Source organism: Lethenteron reissneri, chromosome 27 (assembly GCF_015708825.2).
Source record: "Lethenteron reissneri isolate LAM-NWPU_2019-01 chromosome 27, ASM1570882v1, whole genome shotgun sequence".
Lineage (NCBI taxonomy): Eukaryota > Metazoa > Chordata > Hyperoartia > Petromyzontiformes > Petromyzontidae > Lethenteron > Lethenteron reissneri.
Window position 1 is genome coordinate 2,897,607 of NC_083805.1, and position 17,189 is coordinate 2,914,795.

The 17,189-nt window shown below is 55.8% G+C and overlaps 1 protein-coding gene across 9 annotated transcripts in view; it reads right to left on the minus strand.

The window, feature by feature from the left end:
- The window catches only part of MYO18A (myosin XVIIIA), a 133,352-nt gene that overhangs the window by 60,447 nt on the left and 55,716 nt on the right, over positions 1-17,189 (minus strand). For 4 of the 9 annotated variants that reach the window (XM_061561100.1, XM_061561097.1, XM_061561104.1 and 1 more), the window contains exons 2-7: positions 7,406-7,549; positions 6,197-7,030; positions 4,700-4,789; positions 4,471-4,524; positions 4,126-4,260; positions 3,179-3,278 (exon numbers count right to left, since the gene is read on the minus strand). In XM_061561100.1, coding sequence (XP_061417084.1) covers positions 3,179-3,278; positions 4,126-4,260; positions 4,471-4,524; positions 4,700-4,789; positions 6,197-7,030; positions 7,406-7,549 — 1,357 coding nt within the window. Of the gene's footprint in view, positions 1-3,178; positions 3,279-4,125; positions 4,261-4,470; positions 4,525-4,699; positions 4,790-6,196; positions 7,031-7,405; positions 7,550-8,495; positions 8,695-8,745; positions 9,157-10,331; positions 10,405-17,189 lie in introns of those variants that run through there. The other 5 variants (XM_061561101.1, XM_061561099.1, XM_061561103.1 and 2 more) reach the window with 5 other exon arrangements.

Here is a 17,189-nt window from a genome sequence, read left to right on the forward strand (position 1 = left end):
GAGATGCAGTCGGCAACTCCATCGGGTCGATCATCGAGTGAAAAGGAGGTGAGCGTATAACGTGTTGTCCACCCACTGGGCGGTGGGGGGAGTGGTGGTGAAGCCCAGTAACCGGTTCAGGTTCATCAATCTCTGGTAAATGTTCACCATCACCGGGAAACGAACTCGGGTTACAGCGCGCTAACCACAGTGCCACCACTCCACCCAGTATATTGCCTCTACATTGCACTGTCCTGCCATGTGTTGTGGGGGGAAACTTACCCATTAGGGTGGTGGGGGGGGGGATAAAACTTCTAAATACCTTAGGGCCACACATCAACAAACACACAGCTTGGTCACTGCCACCACAGCAAGAGAGGCCCTGGCAAGTGCGGTGGCAAGATGTTGACTACCTCGCCTGATCTACAGGTGGTCGTGGGTTCGATCCCGACCCTGACACCTGCTGCTGTATATTTGGAGTCTGCGTGTCTCTCTCCCCATGGCCGCGTCGATTTCTCGCCGGGTCCTCCGGGTTTTCCCTCCACCACCTCCAGACGAACGCATTGCTCACGCCCCGCCCCGCAAGGCCCGACCGGGTGCTTACCTCTCAACCCGCGACCCGTGTGACAATAGCCCCCCCCTCACCCGAACCACTCTTAGCGCTAATTCTCTCTCCCGTGACATTCCATAACCTTAACCCTCAGCGCCAGCTCTAATCGCTACGAGTTAAGCCCCGCACGGCGGCGCCCCGCTGCCAAGTAGTATTCGGCGCGTGTCCTCGGGAGCTGACAGCTTCCCTGGGGCGGTATTTTTCCTCCTCTTCCTCCTCGGCCCACCTGTTATTAAGCCTCTTGTTCGGTGGTGGTGGGGGGGGGGAGTCTCCTTTTGCATAGAGCGGAACCTTCTGATCGCCTGCCAGGCAGCTCTAATCTACGGGTTTGCAGGATTCCGCGGCCGATGTAAATTTTTAAGTGTTTTATTATAATAAAAATATAAATCGGTTTGGAAGAAGGCATTCAATATTTATTGGGGGCGAGAGGCGGTCTGAGCCGAGGCGATGGATGCAATCTCCTTTCTTTTGTTTGGGGGGGGGGGGGAATAAAAATACATCGCGGAAAGTAAAGAGAACGGTACTCGCCCAAGGGAGACGATGAGGTTGATTTTTCTGCACGTAATTTCATTTTTTTACTCTACTCGTCTTCACATTGTTTTTGCAAAGAGGGACGGATGGGAGGAGGGAAGGAGACTGCTCCGTTGGCAACTATCACCGAACTGATTCTCTGCACACCCCCCCCCCCCGATCCTTACGGTACTTACAGTCATAACAAGCTTTGGTGTGACCACGGCTGATAATGACGATGTATAGAAGCTGACAAAGCCACTACTCCGCTCTGACGCGCGTGCTTCTGAGATCCAGCGCTGCGGCTACAGTGAGGGTCGGTGGATCTCCGCACAAGCTGTTGTCAAACTCCCTTTCCCGTGGGCGTCGCTTTAACCCGGCCTGCAGGGTGCATGCGGCACGACAAAATCTGTTCCACCTGTACGGGGGACAAAGTGTTCACCCCCCCCCCAACACCCCCTCTCACGCGCGCGCGTGGCTTGTTTCCGGGTGCTCCGGTTTCCTGGCACACGTGTAAATACTCTTCATTGGGGGGGGAACACCTTAATATATAGAGGAGTGCAGACCTTGGGCAATTATTGGTATCACCACCTCACAGCCTCCTCGAGCATTTGAGTCGCTCTCTCTCTCTCTCCAAGAGCCGGGCGTATACAGTGCGGCACGTTTAAATAATGATTGTTATAATGATTATTGTCGCGCTGTTAACAGCACAACATTAAGGGGAGGGGTTTCTGTCTCATACACACACTTTTTTTAAATATTTAGTTTGCCGAGCTTGTTGCTGATGGGGCAAAGCTTGCCATGGGGTTTTATTTTGGCAGCCGATGGTTTTCCGCGAGAGCTTAGTGTTATATTCGTGAGAACGTGTGACGGGAACTCAGACGGACGGTCGGAGGGATGCGGTGACGTATTTTCCCTGAGTATGGAATAAGGGGGCTGTCAGCTCCCGTAATGTCCGTAAAACCAACATCACCACATCGGTGAGTCTGCGAGTGCTACCGAAGGAGAAGCACGCCTCTGAAATGTTGACCTTCTTTGACGTGGGTTTGACGGCAGAGCCACATATTTCATGAATTTCGGTCGCCAGTCAATCAGGCCCACAGGCGACAGCAGCTTCTTAGCAAATGCCAATAATCTTACGAAGAACGTGGACCCTTAAAAAAATATATAGATGACATACCTCTCGTTAAACTAGGCGCTCATGTGAGTTTCATGGTCACGGTCAGGTCACCAACAATTCCTGTGATAATTAGCTTTTTTTTCACTTTATTTGGCCAGATTCCATCCCTGAGATTTCAAATCGAGACGTTTTGATTGCCACGAGATGATGAGCGTCTCTCCATGGCAACGGTAGGTGACGGGTGGCGGCCCGTCGCAGGAGCCATCGAAATGATAGGGGCTGTGTTGTGAGATTATTCTTAAAACCAATCATGTTGTTTGCATTTTTTTTGTTTAACACGTAGGCTTTCGCGACCAATATCATCCATAATAGAGGTTTTTGTTTGGGTTAGATCGCGTAGTTGTAATTACTGGCGAAACGTCTCAGATTGTAAATGTTGTGGCTTGGCTCTCCAACACACTGGTGTGCCGTACTAGTGACGAATTGGCACGTTCTGTTTACGCAACAACCCTTACAAGTTGGCTATATCGGGTTGTGGCGGGTTTAAATAACACATTTATATATTTACCCGATCTAACCAAAAAAAATCTATATTATGCATTTTTTTGTTTTAATACCGTCAAAAAATTTGAGGTGTGCAAGGTTGCCACTGACAAGGCTCTTCGGAGCCCAACACCACGTCCGTCGACCGCTGACTCCGAAAGTGGTGAGCTCACGCTCCATCGCCGAGTCCGGCTTCTAGAGATTTAATGGCACGGGGCCGCCGTGTTTGAATGCCACGGCCGGCCAAGAGAGTTGATCGCGGGGGGCCTAAGCCCCCGTTAAGAGCCCTCGCCAGCCTCCGCCGCTGCCACCTCTACGCGGAGGCAACGCGCGGACAGCCGGGGAGGGAGATTTGGACACGGAGAGCCGTGGAGCCGCGAGTCGTGGTGTGGCGTGCACCCTCGATGCCCTCTCACCGGCCACGAAGCCGTCTTTCCGCACCAGCCAAACCTTCTCGGCCTCGAACCACGCATAGAAGCCCTGCTGCTGCTGCTGCTGCTCCTCCTCAGTTCTGGGCTGTGCGGAGAGATCACGCGAGGGTCAGGAGATGGCAAAACCACGCGGCACCCTCGCCGCTGCGCCACTTCGCCCAGAATGGTGTCGTCGCCGTCCCGTCCGGTGCTAGGGCCTCTGGAAGAACGCTCCTACCATCTCGTCGGCACCACCGACTGACATTGAGCATTCGACGTGGACTAGTGGTAGTGCATTTTGCTACTTGCAGATGTGACAGTGGGTCATTGCACGAGGGGGCCAGCGTCCTCATTTGCCAAATTTGAAAATTATCCACAATATTCCTCAATTGGCAGACATACGCCTCAGGTCACTCTTACAAATGAGACTGAATCTGCCTCTAGGTCTCACGCTCTGTGGCCACGAGGTGGTCACATGCGTGAAGGCAACGTTGTCACGTGATCAGGTAATTGTATGGGGGGAGGGGGGCAGCACTAGTGTCACGTGACTCGGTGATCAAACGCAAGAATAAAAATCACATCATCACGCATGGGGCAGCGCTGACGTCACGTGACAGCGATGTCAAATTATACGGTGCCAAGGGATCGTACAAGGGGGCAGCACCAGTACCATCATGTGACAAGGTGACCAATCGCGCGGAAGGGGGCAGAATCATGGAGTGTGCACGATCAGGGAGAACGGCGTGGTGGTGGCGGTGGTGGTGGCGGTCGTGGCCGTGGTGGTGGTGGCGGTGGTGGTGGCGGTGGCGGTGGTGGCGGTGGCGGTGGCGGTGGCGGTGGTGACGGTGGTGACGGTGGTGGCGGCGGTGGCGGTAGTGGTGGTGGCGGTGGTGGTGGCGGTCGTGGCGGTGCTGGGATTTTAGGTGTCACGGCCAATCGCCGCGGCGCCATACCAGTTCAGGCGAAGCCTTGGCCTCCATCTTCTCTGGCTGCGGTGACGGCGGTGGCAGTGGCGGCTGCTGCTGCTGCAAGGGCTCATGGGAGGGCGTTGGTTGCTCGGTAATGGCGAGCACCGGCTCGAGCTCCACCTAAAGCCGACAATTACAGAGAGCACGCTTTCGGTTTTCTTATTAAAGTCACTCATCTGGAAAAAATAAAACGTGAAGAAAAAATAATAAAAATAATAAATGGCTCGGACCATGACTAGCATCTGGTGCAAGAAGATAAAACAAATTAACTGTTTACTTTATGACAAAATGAAGAGTTATTAAGAGCAAAAAAAAACATTCCCCACTAACCTTGGGCGCTTCAGACGCAGGTTTATTCTCTTGCGTGGGAAGGGGAAAAGTCATCTAATGCGACACACAGCGCAAAAACATTATTTCCAATTACACTCTATATTACTGTGTCAGAATCAAATTGCTTTTTTTCCACGGTCTCATCTTTTACAACATTATTTTATTATTACATTTTTTTCTATCTGCTTGAATAAGGCCGGCGGCGGCGTTCCGTTTTGGATGACCTCACCTCTTGCCTAACGGGCTCCATGGCGACCAACGTGGTGGGGACGTTGCAAATCACCGCATCTTGGCTGTCGGACGCGTCGCGCCGGTCCCCCTGCGGCAACAACGGCAGCGGCTTCACAACCGGCGGCGCGGCACTTACGGGGTTTACCGCTCTCCCTCGGATGCCCCGCGAGTCGTAGCATCGTTGTCATTGCCGTTGTTGAAGTTCACGATCGCGGACTCTACTTCACAGCATGGGAAGCCATTGAGATAACCACGCGACGATCTCATCGAATCATGCCGCCGCTGAGAAGCTGGCCTGCGCCTGGACAGTACTTGACGGACGGGTGACCAGCGGTGCGCACAACACAGGTGCAGTAGCTGTTCGTGGGCAGTAGGGGACGGTCCACCAAACTCCAGGTGAAGTATGGTCAAAACAAACCCTCGCTGCCTGCACGGTGTGGGGAGAGGAGCCCCATCCTAACTGGACACCTCTGAAAAGATAACTTTACAGCTCATCGGATTCCTCCAGAATAAATATTCAGATTCTGATCATCCAGCAGCGGATTGACGTACGACTCAGGTCGGCGCAGCGGGAGCCGACTGACGGAGCTTGAAGATGGGAAATAACTCCAAAATGCAACGTCGGAGTTAAAACGCAGAACAGAAAGATCCGCGGGGCATGTGGCGGCACTGTAACCACCGAGCGGGCGCAAGCGCGAAACGGCCGTGAGAGAGCCGTGAGAGAAATCGGCAACCCTGCGGGGTTGGCGAGGTACGACCGGCGTCGTCTCCTTGCACGATGCGACGGACCCCCTAACAACCCAAGGCCACGGTCCTACTCCACGTGCAGGGAAAACCCCCAAAAAATTGCAATTTTGTCAATCACACCACGTGTCCTTGAAGGGGGAAATAAAAAGTATATCATACCAACAATGGCCCAAGGTCTGAATTCCTCTATTTATCAAATAGTGAGTTGCTGAGACAAAGTTGGAAGCAAAATGGAGCGCCCGGAGAAAACGCACGCATGCGAAGGGGGAGGTGGGGGGGGGGGCAACGCTCTACCCCATGCAGAAGGAACAGACAGAGATCAGTCCACACTTAGCTGTTACCGTTGTCAAAGGGCTGTGAACCGCCTAATCATTTGAAACAGGTGCGAGAAGCGGGCTCGCATCTGACGGTGTCCGTGACAAACATCGTCCAGGCTCGGGGTGCGGATCCAAACCCCCAACCCCCGAACCTCAGCGGAGAGACGGCTCCTCCAGCTGCCCCGGCCCAAAATAAATCACCACCCCAAGCAGGCGCATACAGACAAAGTTCCCTCTTGCCCTCCCTCCCAGTATAGCCTTCATGCACTCTTGTGGCAAGTGCTGCTAGCGAGTAGCACCGATGCATTGATAACCAACAGCAGGGGGGGGGGGGGGGGGCTCGAGCGGTCACACAATTAACAAACACAACAACAACAACAACACCACAACGGCGACTCGCAGCCTCCCCATTCCCGTAACGTTCGTTCTACCTGCGCCACCTCGTCGATGGAAGACACCGCCCCCCACGGCCGTGACGGTGCCACCTCCGCCTTGCCCTCCTCGCCGGGCGGTTGCGGCGACGGCGACGGTGCCACGGCCGTCGCTGCCTCCTCCCCCCTCCGTTCCACCACTCGCCGCACCCTCAGACGCGGCTCCTTGGTCTTGGCGCGCGACATGAGGCTGGCCAGGCCCTCGGAGATGGCGTCCGGCTTCCCGTTCACCACGGCCGCCGGTGCCGCCGGTGCCGCCGTTGTCGCCGTTGTCGCCGTTGCCGCCGGTGCCGCCGGTGGCACCGGGCCGTGCTTCGCTGCGAGCCCGTCCGACCTGGGCGGTCGCTCTGCCGATTTGGTGACCTCCACCGCCATCGACGCTGCGGGTGATCTCCCACCGGCGGTGTTGCAGCTGGGCGGTGGTGGCGGCGGCGGTAGCGCCGTCGATCCGGCGTCTTTGCCGATCGCCGGCGCGCCGCTCGGAGCGTCGGGCTTTCCGCCGTCCTGCATCTCGGCGTCGGGAGACCGCGGCTTCCGCACGACGCGCCGGACCACCTTGATCACTTTCTTCTTCACCACGCTGCGCAACCCCGGGTCGTCAGCGGTGGTGGCGGCGTTGTCTGCGGGTGACGTGAGGCCAGGCGGCGGGGAGCCGATGTGGGAGCCGGGCTGCCCGTTGGAATAAATCCCCGGCGGGCCGTCCGCGCTGCCCTGAGAGATCTTGCGCACGCGGTTGGAGCCACCGTTCATGACGAAGGGCGACTGCAGCGAAGGGGACAGCACCCGCGATGGCGGCCTCCACCCCGGCGACGGCGGCTGAGAGACCGGCGACGACTTGCGCGCCAAACAAAATGAACAAACACGCACGCAAACGACAACAAATTAACTAGATGTGTGCGTGTGTGCGTGATCGTATATATACGAAACGAAACCGATGGGCTACGCACGACGAACGCTGTCGATCGAAAGGAAAAGTTTCTACTCGCAGCAAAAAAGGAAAACCAAAAAAACGATTAAAACATTCCACCGGTGCACAGGACTCGATGTTGGAGAAACGGAGATGTTGATTTCTTTAAGACTTCAGCACGAGCGCGACCCGGAGCGCGTGCTGGAGGAACGCGCGACCCGGAGCGTTGACGTTAGCCTACGGCGTCCGCCACTGGCCGGGCTTCCTCGGGCCCGCGTTTGCCGCGGGGCGGCGTGCGTTACCGGCTGTTCCAACTTCATCTGCTCCTCTTTGCTCCTGACGGCCTTCTTTATGAATCCGGCTCCGTTGGGAATGGTCGTGGCGGTGGCGGCGGTGATGGCGGCCGGCTGCTTCAGCGCCAGCGGGCTGCTCTCCTCGTCCTTAACCTGATTGGCCGACGGTCACAAGGCAGGCCAGATTATCTCTCTGAGGGCCCGGCCCGGAGAAACGGACACCGCCGGCACAGCCGTGGACCTTTCCACGCATGCACGCACGCACAAAATCTACACGTGCCTCACCACCACCCGCCCAACCGGTGACCACTAGTTACAACTGAGGGGGGCAGAGGGGGGGTAGGCCTGAGTGGACCCGTGACCCCCACTAATAAACAACAATTCCCACCCCACCTCCACGATGCAGACTGAGAGAGGCAGCTCGTCGCCTGACTTGAGAGCCGTTTGCGTTCAAGTTTACAAAGGTCGTGGCCGACTGCTCCGTTGAAGCAGCCTCACACACTCCTCATCGCCACCGCTTCCTTCCTTCTGCCAGGTCACGTGGCAAGTGGATGGTCGACCCCTCGTGACCTGCCAGGTCGGCTTTTAAAGTCTCATGCCACCCACAGAGCCGGTGGGTTTTTTCTGCCCCCCCCTCTGAGCCACCTTACGTGGTGCCCCTCCCCAACTCTTTGCTGGGCCACCCCTCACCTGCCCCCCCCCCAGGCCCCCGCCAACCCTCCCCGCCCCCCTCAAATTCTCCCAATCTCTCGCGCTCTCTGCCACTCGTCGCACCCCCGCCCCCCCCCCCCCCGCTGCTTAGTTCACTAAACGGGCAACCTCCTCCCGGCGCCCAGCCCCGTGCCGGTAAATGCTCATGTATTTACCGTCGCTTCCCGCTCGCGCGCGTAAATCTAATGACCGCCGTCGGAATCCGAGGACATTAAGGGGCCCGCGGCTAACAAGTGCGCGTGAGTTGCCGCATTAGCGGCGAGCGCCGCCCCGTGAACGGGCTGGCGACCTGTCGGCCATAGCCGGCGCTACGGTGGTCGCGGCTCCGAAGCGCGGAGGAGCGGCGGGCGTAAAAATAGATCGTCACTCATCGACGCCGACTCCATACCGCAGCTGTCACTCCCTGCGGCCGCGCAGTTCGGGGTGGTGCAGACAGCGCTGCTGCAGCAGCAGCAGCTGCCGTCCGATTCATCACGAGCTGTCACGGCACTCGCAGGGGGCACCCACCACCTCACCGCCAAACTTCCACCGCACCGCCCAAGCCACAACCCGCACCACCACCAGCGCACCACCCTAACCCCCCATATTTCTCACTGCACCACCCGCCGCCACCCTCCCCCCCCCCCGCAACGCTTCACCGTTCCCTCGTGGTCCGAATGCACCAACGGCGTGAACACCCTAAAGCCACGTCACCCAAATGTCCAAACGTGTCCACCGCTCCAAACGCCCAAATAGATCTCCTCCCTCGGCGACCCCACCACCAAGAACTCGCCACCGTGGCCCAACCGCCACCAACGGTACCGCCAAGACGCACGGGCGCCCAACCGTGCCGCCAAACTTCTCCACCGCCCAACGGAAGCGCAAACAACGGTCTACGGCCCCGCTGCTCAAAGCAAATTGGCATCGCTGTGACCCGTGCGAGTTTGAGTTTTTTTTTTACTTCGTGGCACTGGGGAGCCAGTTTGCAAAAATAGAGGGTGCGCGCGCACACGCACAGACGCACGCATTACTCACCAGATTCTAATTTTAAATGCGATCGCCCGCCACGTAAATACACTCATTGCGTTAAATGTCCAGCTCTCTGTGTCTCTCTCTCTCTCTCCAGTAAGCGACTGGGTGTCGTGGATCGGCTCTCGCCTGCTTAAAATGCGGGGGAGCGTTTTGCGTTCAGAAATGTGATCGCCGCGTAACGACAGAGGCTTTTAAATGAGTCCCCTCTCATGGAGCTGCTGTTTATTAAAGTGCCGCGCCGAATGAAAACGACGATGAATAACAGTCGAGCATGTTTATTATTCTTTGCGGAAAAATTCGACTTTGGGAATGCTGCTGCTGCTGCATTTTTATGAAAATCTCATTGTGGAAAAATACCACCAAAAATATTTTGACTTTTTGTCGTTGTTGCATTTACATGTGGAAAATAAAATAAATATAAAACTTCTAATGTAACAGCTATTGAAAAGTAACCACCATTCATCGTGACATTAATTTTCATATCCGCTCGAGAGAGAGAGGAAGAGAAAAAAACAAACCCCAACACCCACCGGTAACCTTCGGCCAAATATAATACGGCTCCGAAAACACAATCACGAGTCGGAATATGGAATGAGAAAATAGTGCGCAGGTGAATTGTGGGAGCCCGCCTAAGGTCAGGCTGTGGCATTTTCCGTGGGCAGACGCGTTTAAAAAAAAAATGCACTTACACCTTGAAATATGTGAAAAAAGACGGCCGGGCCCCCTCCTCTCCGTGCGTCTGTATTTCTACGCGGAGACGCAAATCCCAGCGGTGTCATCTCGCCAGCCCCCCCCTCCCGTCTGCCACGACACCCCCCACCCCCCCCCAAACGCCGCAATAACCGTGGCCTCACCGGCCATCGCGGGGCGGACCGAGCGTTTGAAATATTGCGACGCGACCTTTTAACGGTGAGCGGGTTACATACACGGCGGTGGTGTTTTTTATTTTCTTTTTGGCAAGCGCTAAGAAATATATAATAAATAAAACCCTCGCGTTTATTTTGGGGGGAGGTTGGTTTCCCCCCACCGCCCCCTCCCCCCGCGTGACGTGGCGAGAAATAAACACGGCGGCCGACGACGATAACAACAACAAAAAACAAAACCAGCGAGAGCAATAAAACGCGTAAATGACAAAAAATAATGCGCGGAGGGATACAACGGGGGGGGGGGGGGGATGCGGGGGGGATGCGGGGGGGCTCGCGGGACAACTCACGAGCGGCGCTTCACTCCCCTTTTGCTCCCAGAAGGCGAATCGGGAAGAGAACGCCATGGCTGGACATGAACGTCTGCGGGCAGGCGTGCAGAGAGACAGGGTCACAGGGTTTCGCCCGGGCTTCCGCGGGACTCTGAAGGGACCGGGGGTTCAGTGTCGGTTGGGGTTAAAGGTTTAATCATTGGGGGGGGGGGGGGGGTGTGGAAGTGGGTGGTGGTGGTGGGGGGTAAGAGGGAAGGGCAGAGGCGCGACCGATGGATTCATTCAGAGGGAGCGGGGAGCGTCGTCGTAGGTGGCAGTCCCAGCGATCGGCCGGTGGATGCGTCCACCACTCAAGACTCCCGGGAGGAGGGGGGGTAGGGGGGTAGAGGGGGAGCGGTGGGAGGGGGGCTAGATCACACGGGGGAGTGAACGTGGGGGGCTTGAAGGAAGAAGGTCAGAGCTGAGATACACGCACGCGCACAAAAACAAACACTGCACAGAAAGACAAACACCCCTCCCACCCCCCGTCGCTGTGCGGAATTTTGGGGGGCAAGGGCTGAATGCGAGCACCTGCAAAGGCCAGCCACGGTGTGGTCTGCGCCACGCCCGGCCGCCTTTGTCTCCCCCAGTACTGCAGTTTACGCAGCGCACGAGGTAACTCAGGACAGGTTCCCCAGATGAGATAATAAACGACGACGTTCTTTGTGGCCAGCGGAAAAATACATCCACCCCACTGCGTTACCGCCCTCCAACACAAGTACGCACACACACGTGCACGCACACAAAGATCCCCCGTATAGCCTTCAACAGACTTTTGGCGCAAGCGCTGTTAGCGAGTAGCATCTATGAAGGCCGGCACGGAACACGAGGGGGTGGGTGGCCACCACCACGTCCGGCCTCCTTTGTATCCCCAGTAGCGATGTTTACACATCGCACCAGGTACTCATTTCAGGCTGAGTGGACCTAGGGGAGGCCCAGGACCGGTTCAGACAATCGTCACCGGTGTTGGCCGTGAGCGAGAATCGAACCCGGGTCGCCAGGTTCGTGGCGCGGCGCGCTAACCGCTGCACCACCGCTCCCCACGATGACAAAGACAAAGGCAAAGATCCCCCGTGTAGCCTTCACAGACTGTAGGGGCAAGTGCTGTTAGCGAGTAGCACCTATAAAGGCCGGCACGGCACACGAGGGGGTGGGTGGCCACGATGACTGGCACACACGCGCACGCACCACACACACACATACAGAGGTGACGAGCCGAGGGACATTCACACAGCCAGCTCCGCCGTGCCAACATTGTGTCGTCGTCGTCCTCATTGTTTCTCGTGACAATCGTCACGTCGGAGTGGAAATGCGCTGGGGGCCTCGTTGCGTCCGATTCCGTGACAATTCTCGCTCGGTGCAGCCGAAACCTCAACACCCACCCCCACCCCACCCCGGTCAGCTCCCCCGACCTACGCCCCGGCATTAATCAGGGCACTAATTAATCAATTACCTTAATTAATCCCTCTAATGAGTTACTCTCACGGCGCGTTAAGCACGGATATTGTACAAAGGTAATAATTGGTCACGGTGTGTGTGTTCAGGGTGTGTGTGTTCAGGGTGTGTGTGTTCAGGGAGTGTGTGTTCAGGATGTGTGTGGGTTCAGGGTGTGTGTGTGTGGTCACGGTGTGTGTGTGTTCAGGGTGTGTGTGGTCACGGTGTGTGTGGTCACGGTGTGTGTGTGTTCAGGGTGTGTGTGTGTGGTCACGGTGTGCGTGTGTGTTCAGGGTGTGTGTGTGTGTTCACGGTGTGTGTGTGTGTTCAGGGTGTGTGTGTGTTCAGGATGTGTGTGTGTGTGTTCACGGTGTGTATGTGTGTGTGTTCAGGGTGTATGTGTGGTCACGGTGTGTGTGTGTTCATGGTGTGTGTGTGGTCACGGTGTGTGTGTTCACGGTGTGTGCGCGCGTGTGTTCAGGGGGACATTTCCGAACGCCCTCGCTGTAACACGCCGAGGGTGGCGCTAATCTCCCCGCTGCCCCCGTCGGCTCGCGACGGCGCCTCCGCTGCCGAACTCTCACCCACAGCTCCGTGCGCACATGCGGTAGAGCCGCCGCCGTGTCACACGCCTGATGATGCTGCTGCTGCTGCTGCAAACGCCGTGCTCGCAGCGAGAATGCCGTGGGGTTTAACCCTCCAGCGCACCGGCGTGGCTGTGCCAGCAACGAATTGGCACGTTATTCTGTCGGGTGGTGGCGGGTTTAACGACACATTTATATTGACGCGATCTAACCCCCAAAACCCCCACCCCCCTCGATTATGCATCGCTAGATTGGTGGATTTTTCTTCTCTCCCAGCTGCCCCCCATCTCTCTGTAGTTGTTCGTCTCGCGACTCGGCCGTCGCATGCTGTCCTAGCGAGGCTTCGTCTTGTCAAGTTTATCACAAGGATGGCGGGGGTGGTGGTTGGGGGGGGCCTAGGGGAGGGGAGCAAATTTTCCGCATTGGCAGCGCCGAAATTGAGTTGAGCCAGTGGTCGGCCAGAAACGACTTCTGTCAAATAAAAAGAGAGAGAGAGAATTGCGTTCAGAGCAGCAGGAGCAGTCGTGAGACTGGCAGCGCAAAACAAAAAGAAACCCTCAAAAGTGAAAATTGAGTTTCCTCCACAGCGGTTAGCCCGTGGCGATGTCGCAGCTCGCAAAGTGGGAATCTCGGTTCTGTGGCCGACTCAGCCGATCGTCGCCCCCCTTCCCCCCTCCCCGCCCCCACCCCTCTTCCCCCTCCCTCCTCCCTCCCTGCCCCCCCTCCTCTCTTCCCCGCTCCTCCTCCAACCCCGAGGTTGACAAAAACGAGCGCAAGTCGTTTGTGATTTCACAAGAAAAGAGCTTCATAGCTCATCGGATTCCCCCCCAAGTCTAAATCACGATTCTGACTCTGAGACTCGACGGCTGCTACCCCAATGGACAGACTCGGGTTCGTCATGCGAACGTGGAATCTCCACGCTTGGCATACGGAACGGGCATGAGCTATGCGGAAGGAGAGCATCGGGCAGTGCAGAGCAACGCATCGTTGTCCTGTACTGCCCTGCCTTCACCAATCGTGTACTGACGATCAAGCATGGTGAAATATGGTCAAATGTCTCGTCCGGCCGTGGGCTGACAGAGAGCTGTCCGCGAGCTCCGTGATCGTCTCGAGCAGTGGTTCTTCATGGCAAGGCCCGCAGGGGACACTGGGCAGCCCCTGGTGGCCTTTAGTGCGGCCCCCGACATGCGCCCCCCCCCCCTCGTTCGACGATGCACAAAGAGTGATGGGGGGGGGGCTATCATCATTGTCGTGCTGCTGTCAAACTCACAATGGTCTCAAATGTGTGGCGGCTCTCACACTGCTGCTGATGATGTCTTATCGGCGAATGTGACCCCCGCTTCCTCTGAAGATGAGCAAAGAACATTGGTTTAAGCGGTAATACGGCTAAGCCTTTTTTTGTTTTAATTCCACACGGAGGTTCGCGGTTCCAATCTCTGGCGGCCGCCCTAATTAATACTGCGCTGTGAATGCAATAAGCAGGCTTCATGATGCCCTACACAACGTCCTTGCTTCGCTCAAAAGCGGATATTCGATATCAAATTCGCTAAAATGTTACATTGCAATGTACTCTAGATGTGTTTTTTTTGTAAACCTATTTTTTTATTTTACCAGGCAAGGTCCACTGAGCTTTATAGCTTGTTTTTCAGAAGCGACCCGTCCACAAATAATAGCTCAACGCAGCGGTTTAGCCTCATGTGGAAATTTATAGCAGCCAAATACTCTCAGTGGATGTCGATTCCAAATGTGGAGGGAAAACCCCGGAGGAGCTCGATAAAAACCCACGCGACCACGGGGAGAGAGAGACACGCACACTCCAAATATACGGCAGGCGTCAGGGTCGGGATCGAACCCACAACCTCCTGTATACCAGGCAAGGCAGTTAATATCTCCTAGCCACCGTGATGATGATGAGAGAGAGACACGTAAACTCCAAATATACAGCAGCAGGCGTCAGGGTCGGGATTGAACCCACGACCTCCTGTATACCACGCGAGGTAGTTAACATCTCCTAGCCACTGTGATGATGATGAGAGAGAGACACGTAAACTCCAAATATACAGCAGCAGGCGTCAGGGCCGGGATTGAACCCACGACCTCCTGTATACCGCGCGAGGTAGTTAACATCTCCTAGCGACCGTGATGATGATGAGAGAGAAAGACACGCAAACTCCAAATATACAGCAGCAGGCGTCAGGGTCGGGATCGAACCCACGACCTCCTGTATACCAGGCGATGTTGTTAACATCTCTGCACCTACTGGCAGACGAATTTGCCAGATGACTCTTGCTCATGAGACTCACCCTGTCGCCTTGAGTTCTCGCTCCGGTTCAACGAAACCAACGTACAATCTTCACGTGGGGCAAGTGGGGAGGCAACGCCACTGATGTTGTGGCCAGGTAAGAGGCAGTCTTGGCACGGGGAGGCCAGAGGACGCTCACTCGGCCAGGGCATTGGGTCGCGCCGTCACTCTGCACGCGCCGTGTGTTTGTGTCTGCTCGCTAACAGCACTTGCCCCTACAGTCTGTTAAGGCTATATGGGGGATCTTTGTGTCTGTGGGTAGCGGCAGTGTAGCGGTTAGCGCACTACGCTACGAACCCGGGTTCGATTCCAACTCACGGCCAACACCGGTGACGATTATCTGAACTAGTCCTGGGCCTCCCCTAGGTCGACTCAGCCTCTAATGAGTACCCGGTGCTCTGTGTAAACATCGCCACTGGGAGACAAAGGCGGTCGGGCTTGGTGCTGGACACCCACCCCCTCGTGTGCCGTTCCGGCCTTCATCGGTGCTCGCTAACAGCACTTGCCCCAACAGTCTGTTCAAGCTATAGGGGGATCTTTGTCTTTGTGTGCCTGTGCGCGTGTATGTAGGCGCACGCAGGGGCTCCCCTCTTCAAAAAGAATAAGTTTCATCCCACTGCCAATCCCCTGCTGGATGAAGGCCTCCCTCACGCTGCGTGAATCGCGGGGGTTGCTTGACCAACCTACACCACGTCTGCCAGTGCGGCTTGGGTCGGGACCGGCTGCAGGCGCTTGCTCGCCACCGACGTAGGCCGTGGCCAGGGATCAAACTCACGCTGTGCTGGCTTCTCAGCTGCACCGCGCTAACCGCTGTGCCACCACTCCACCCCTCGCACTTATGGTGATTTTCGAAAAGTTTTTCGGTTTGGCCATGTTTGTGTTGTTGTAGTACAGAGTTAGACTGATGGCCTTAATCTAAGTTGTCTTGTGGTTGTTGTTGTTTGACTTGCATCCCACTGGGATTTGTGCACACAGCGTTGGTGGACGGTGATTTTTCTGCAATTTTTTTGCTGTCTTTTCTTAGATTTTCTATTTGCACTTAGTCACATATTCACTTTAAGATGTTTTTTGTTCATGTTTTTGTTTTTTTGTTTGTTGCGGTTGCACCCGATTCAAGAGCCGAATGGCTCACAGGGCAAAACCTAATAAATGAAACTTGAAATGAAGGTGGGGGGGGGGGGGGGGCTCAGGTTTGAAGCGTCCGTCTCTCTCTCTCTGTCTCCTTGCCTCTCTTGGAAACTCTCTGCCTCGTGTCGCTCTCGCTGGCTCCATCAATGACGTCACGCGATTTAGGACGATTTTTTACCCCCCCCCCCTCGTCACACGGCGTCACAAAAAGTCAGACCCCCCCCCTTAAATATGACGTCACAAAGCTCTGCCCTCCCCCCCCAAAACCATATTTTCTGATTTTGAAAATAAAACATGCTTCAAATCACTTTAAACTATTGTCATTGTAGTGCGTATTTAATGTGGCGCTGCACTCTGATGTTGTAGGAGAAAACATTTATTAAAAAGTCGATTTAATTAAGTAGAATGTGTTGTCTATATTAATTTAAAGTTGCGCATTTGGATGTGACGTCACATTTCTCAAACCAGCCCCCTCGTCACACATCGTCACAAATGTCTGACCACCCCCCCCATAGGTGCGTGACGTCATTTATGGACGGCCCCTTACCTCCACGTCTCTCGCTACGCCTCACGACTCTCTCAGTTTCGTCCCTGTCGCGTATCCCCCCGTTAATCTCTTTGTCCCCGTAACACAATGACGGCGTAACGCTTATACACAATAGACACAACGACGTCTCAACGCAGCAGCCGTATCTCGTCCAGACGGTTCACGGGCCACAAGGCATTACAAAATAAAATGTCAAAATTCTCTTCCTCGCATCTCTCCCGAGTCTCTCAATGTGTCCCGTCTCTTTCTTCGCGTCTCTCTCTGTCTCTCTCACTGACGGCTGCTCTGTGCTTCCAGTGTCCAGGGGCCTGCTTAAGGCGCGCCTCCGGCTGGAGCACGCATGCCGGTGATGTGCGCGTCTTCTTCGAACGCTGGGGAGCCGGACAAGCCCCTCTCTGTACCAGCCCCTCTCTGTACCAGCGTGGACGGCACCCTCGTGTTCACCTTCTGAAGCGCTCGCTCGTCACCGTGGCGTGCGCGATGACCACCACCACCCCTACCAAAACCACCACCCCCACCACAACCACCACCACGTGACTTTTCTTTCGTGTTGTGCGCGGTGCATTTAGCGCCACGGCGCGTGGATTTGTAACGTTTGTTTGTTTGTTTGCTGGTGACTTTGTGTATTTCATATCGGAATCGCCTCCAGTGCTGTTGCTGCTGGCGGCAATGGAAGTTGTTTATAAGTCAAAGTCTCTCTCTCTCCCGGTTTCTCGCCGCATCTATCCGTGTCTTTATCATTCGTCATCACCACCTCGCTCTCTGCACTTATCTCTCTCCCTCTCGCGCCATCTCGAGGTGTCTCCCTCCCCCCTCCTCTCCATTCCGCCCATGCGCCCGGT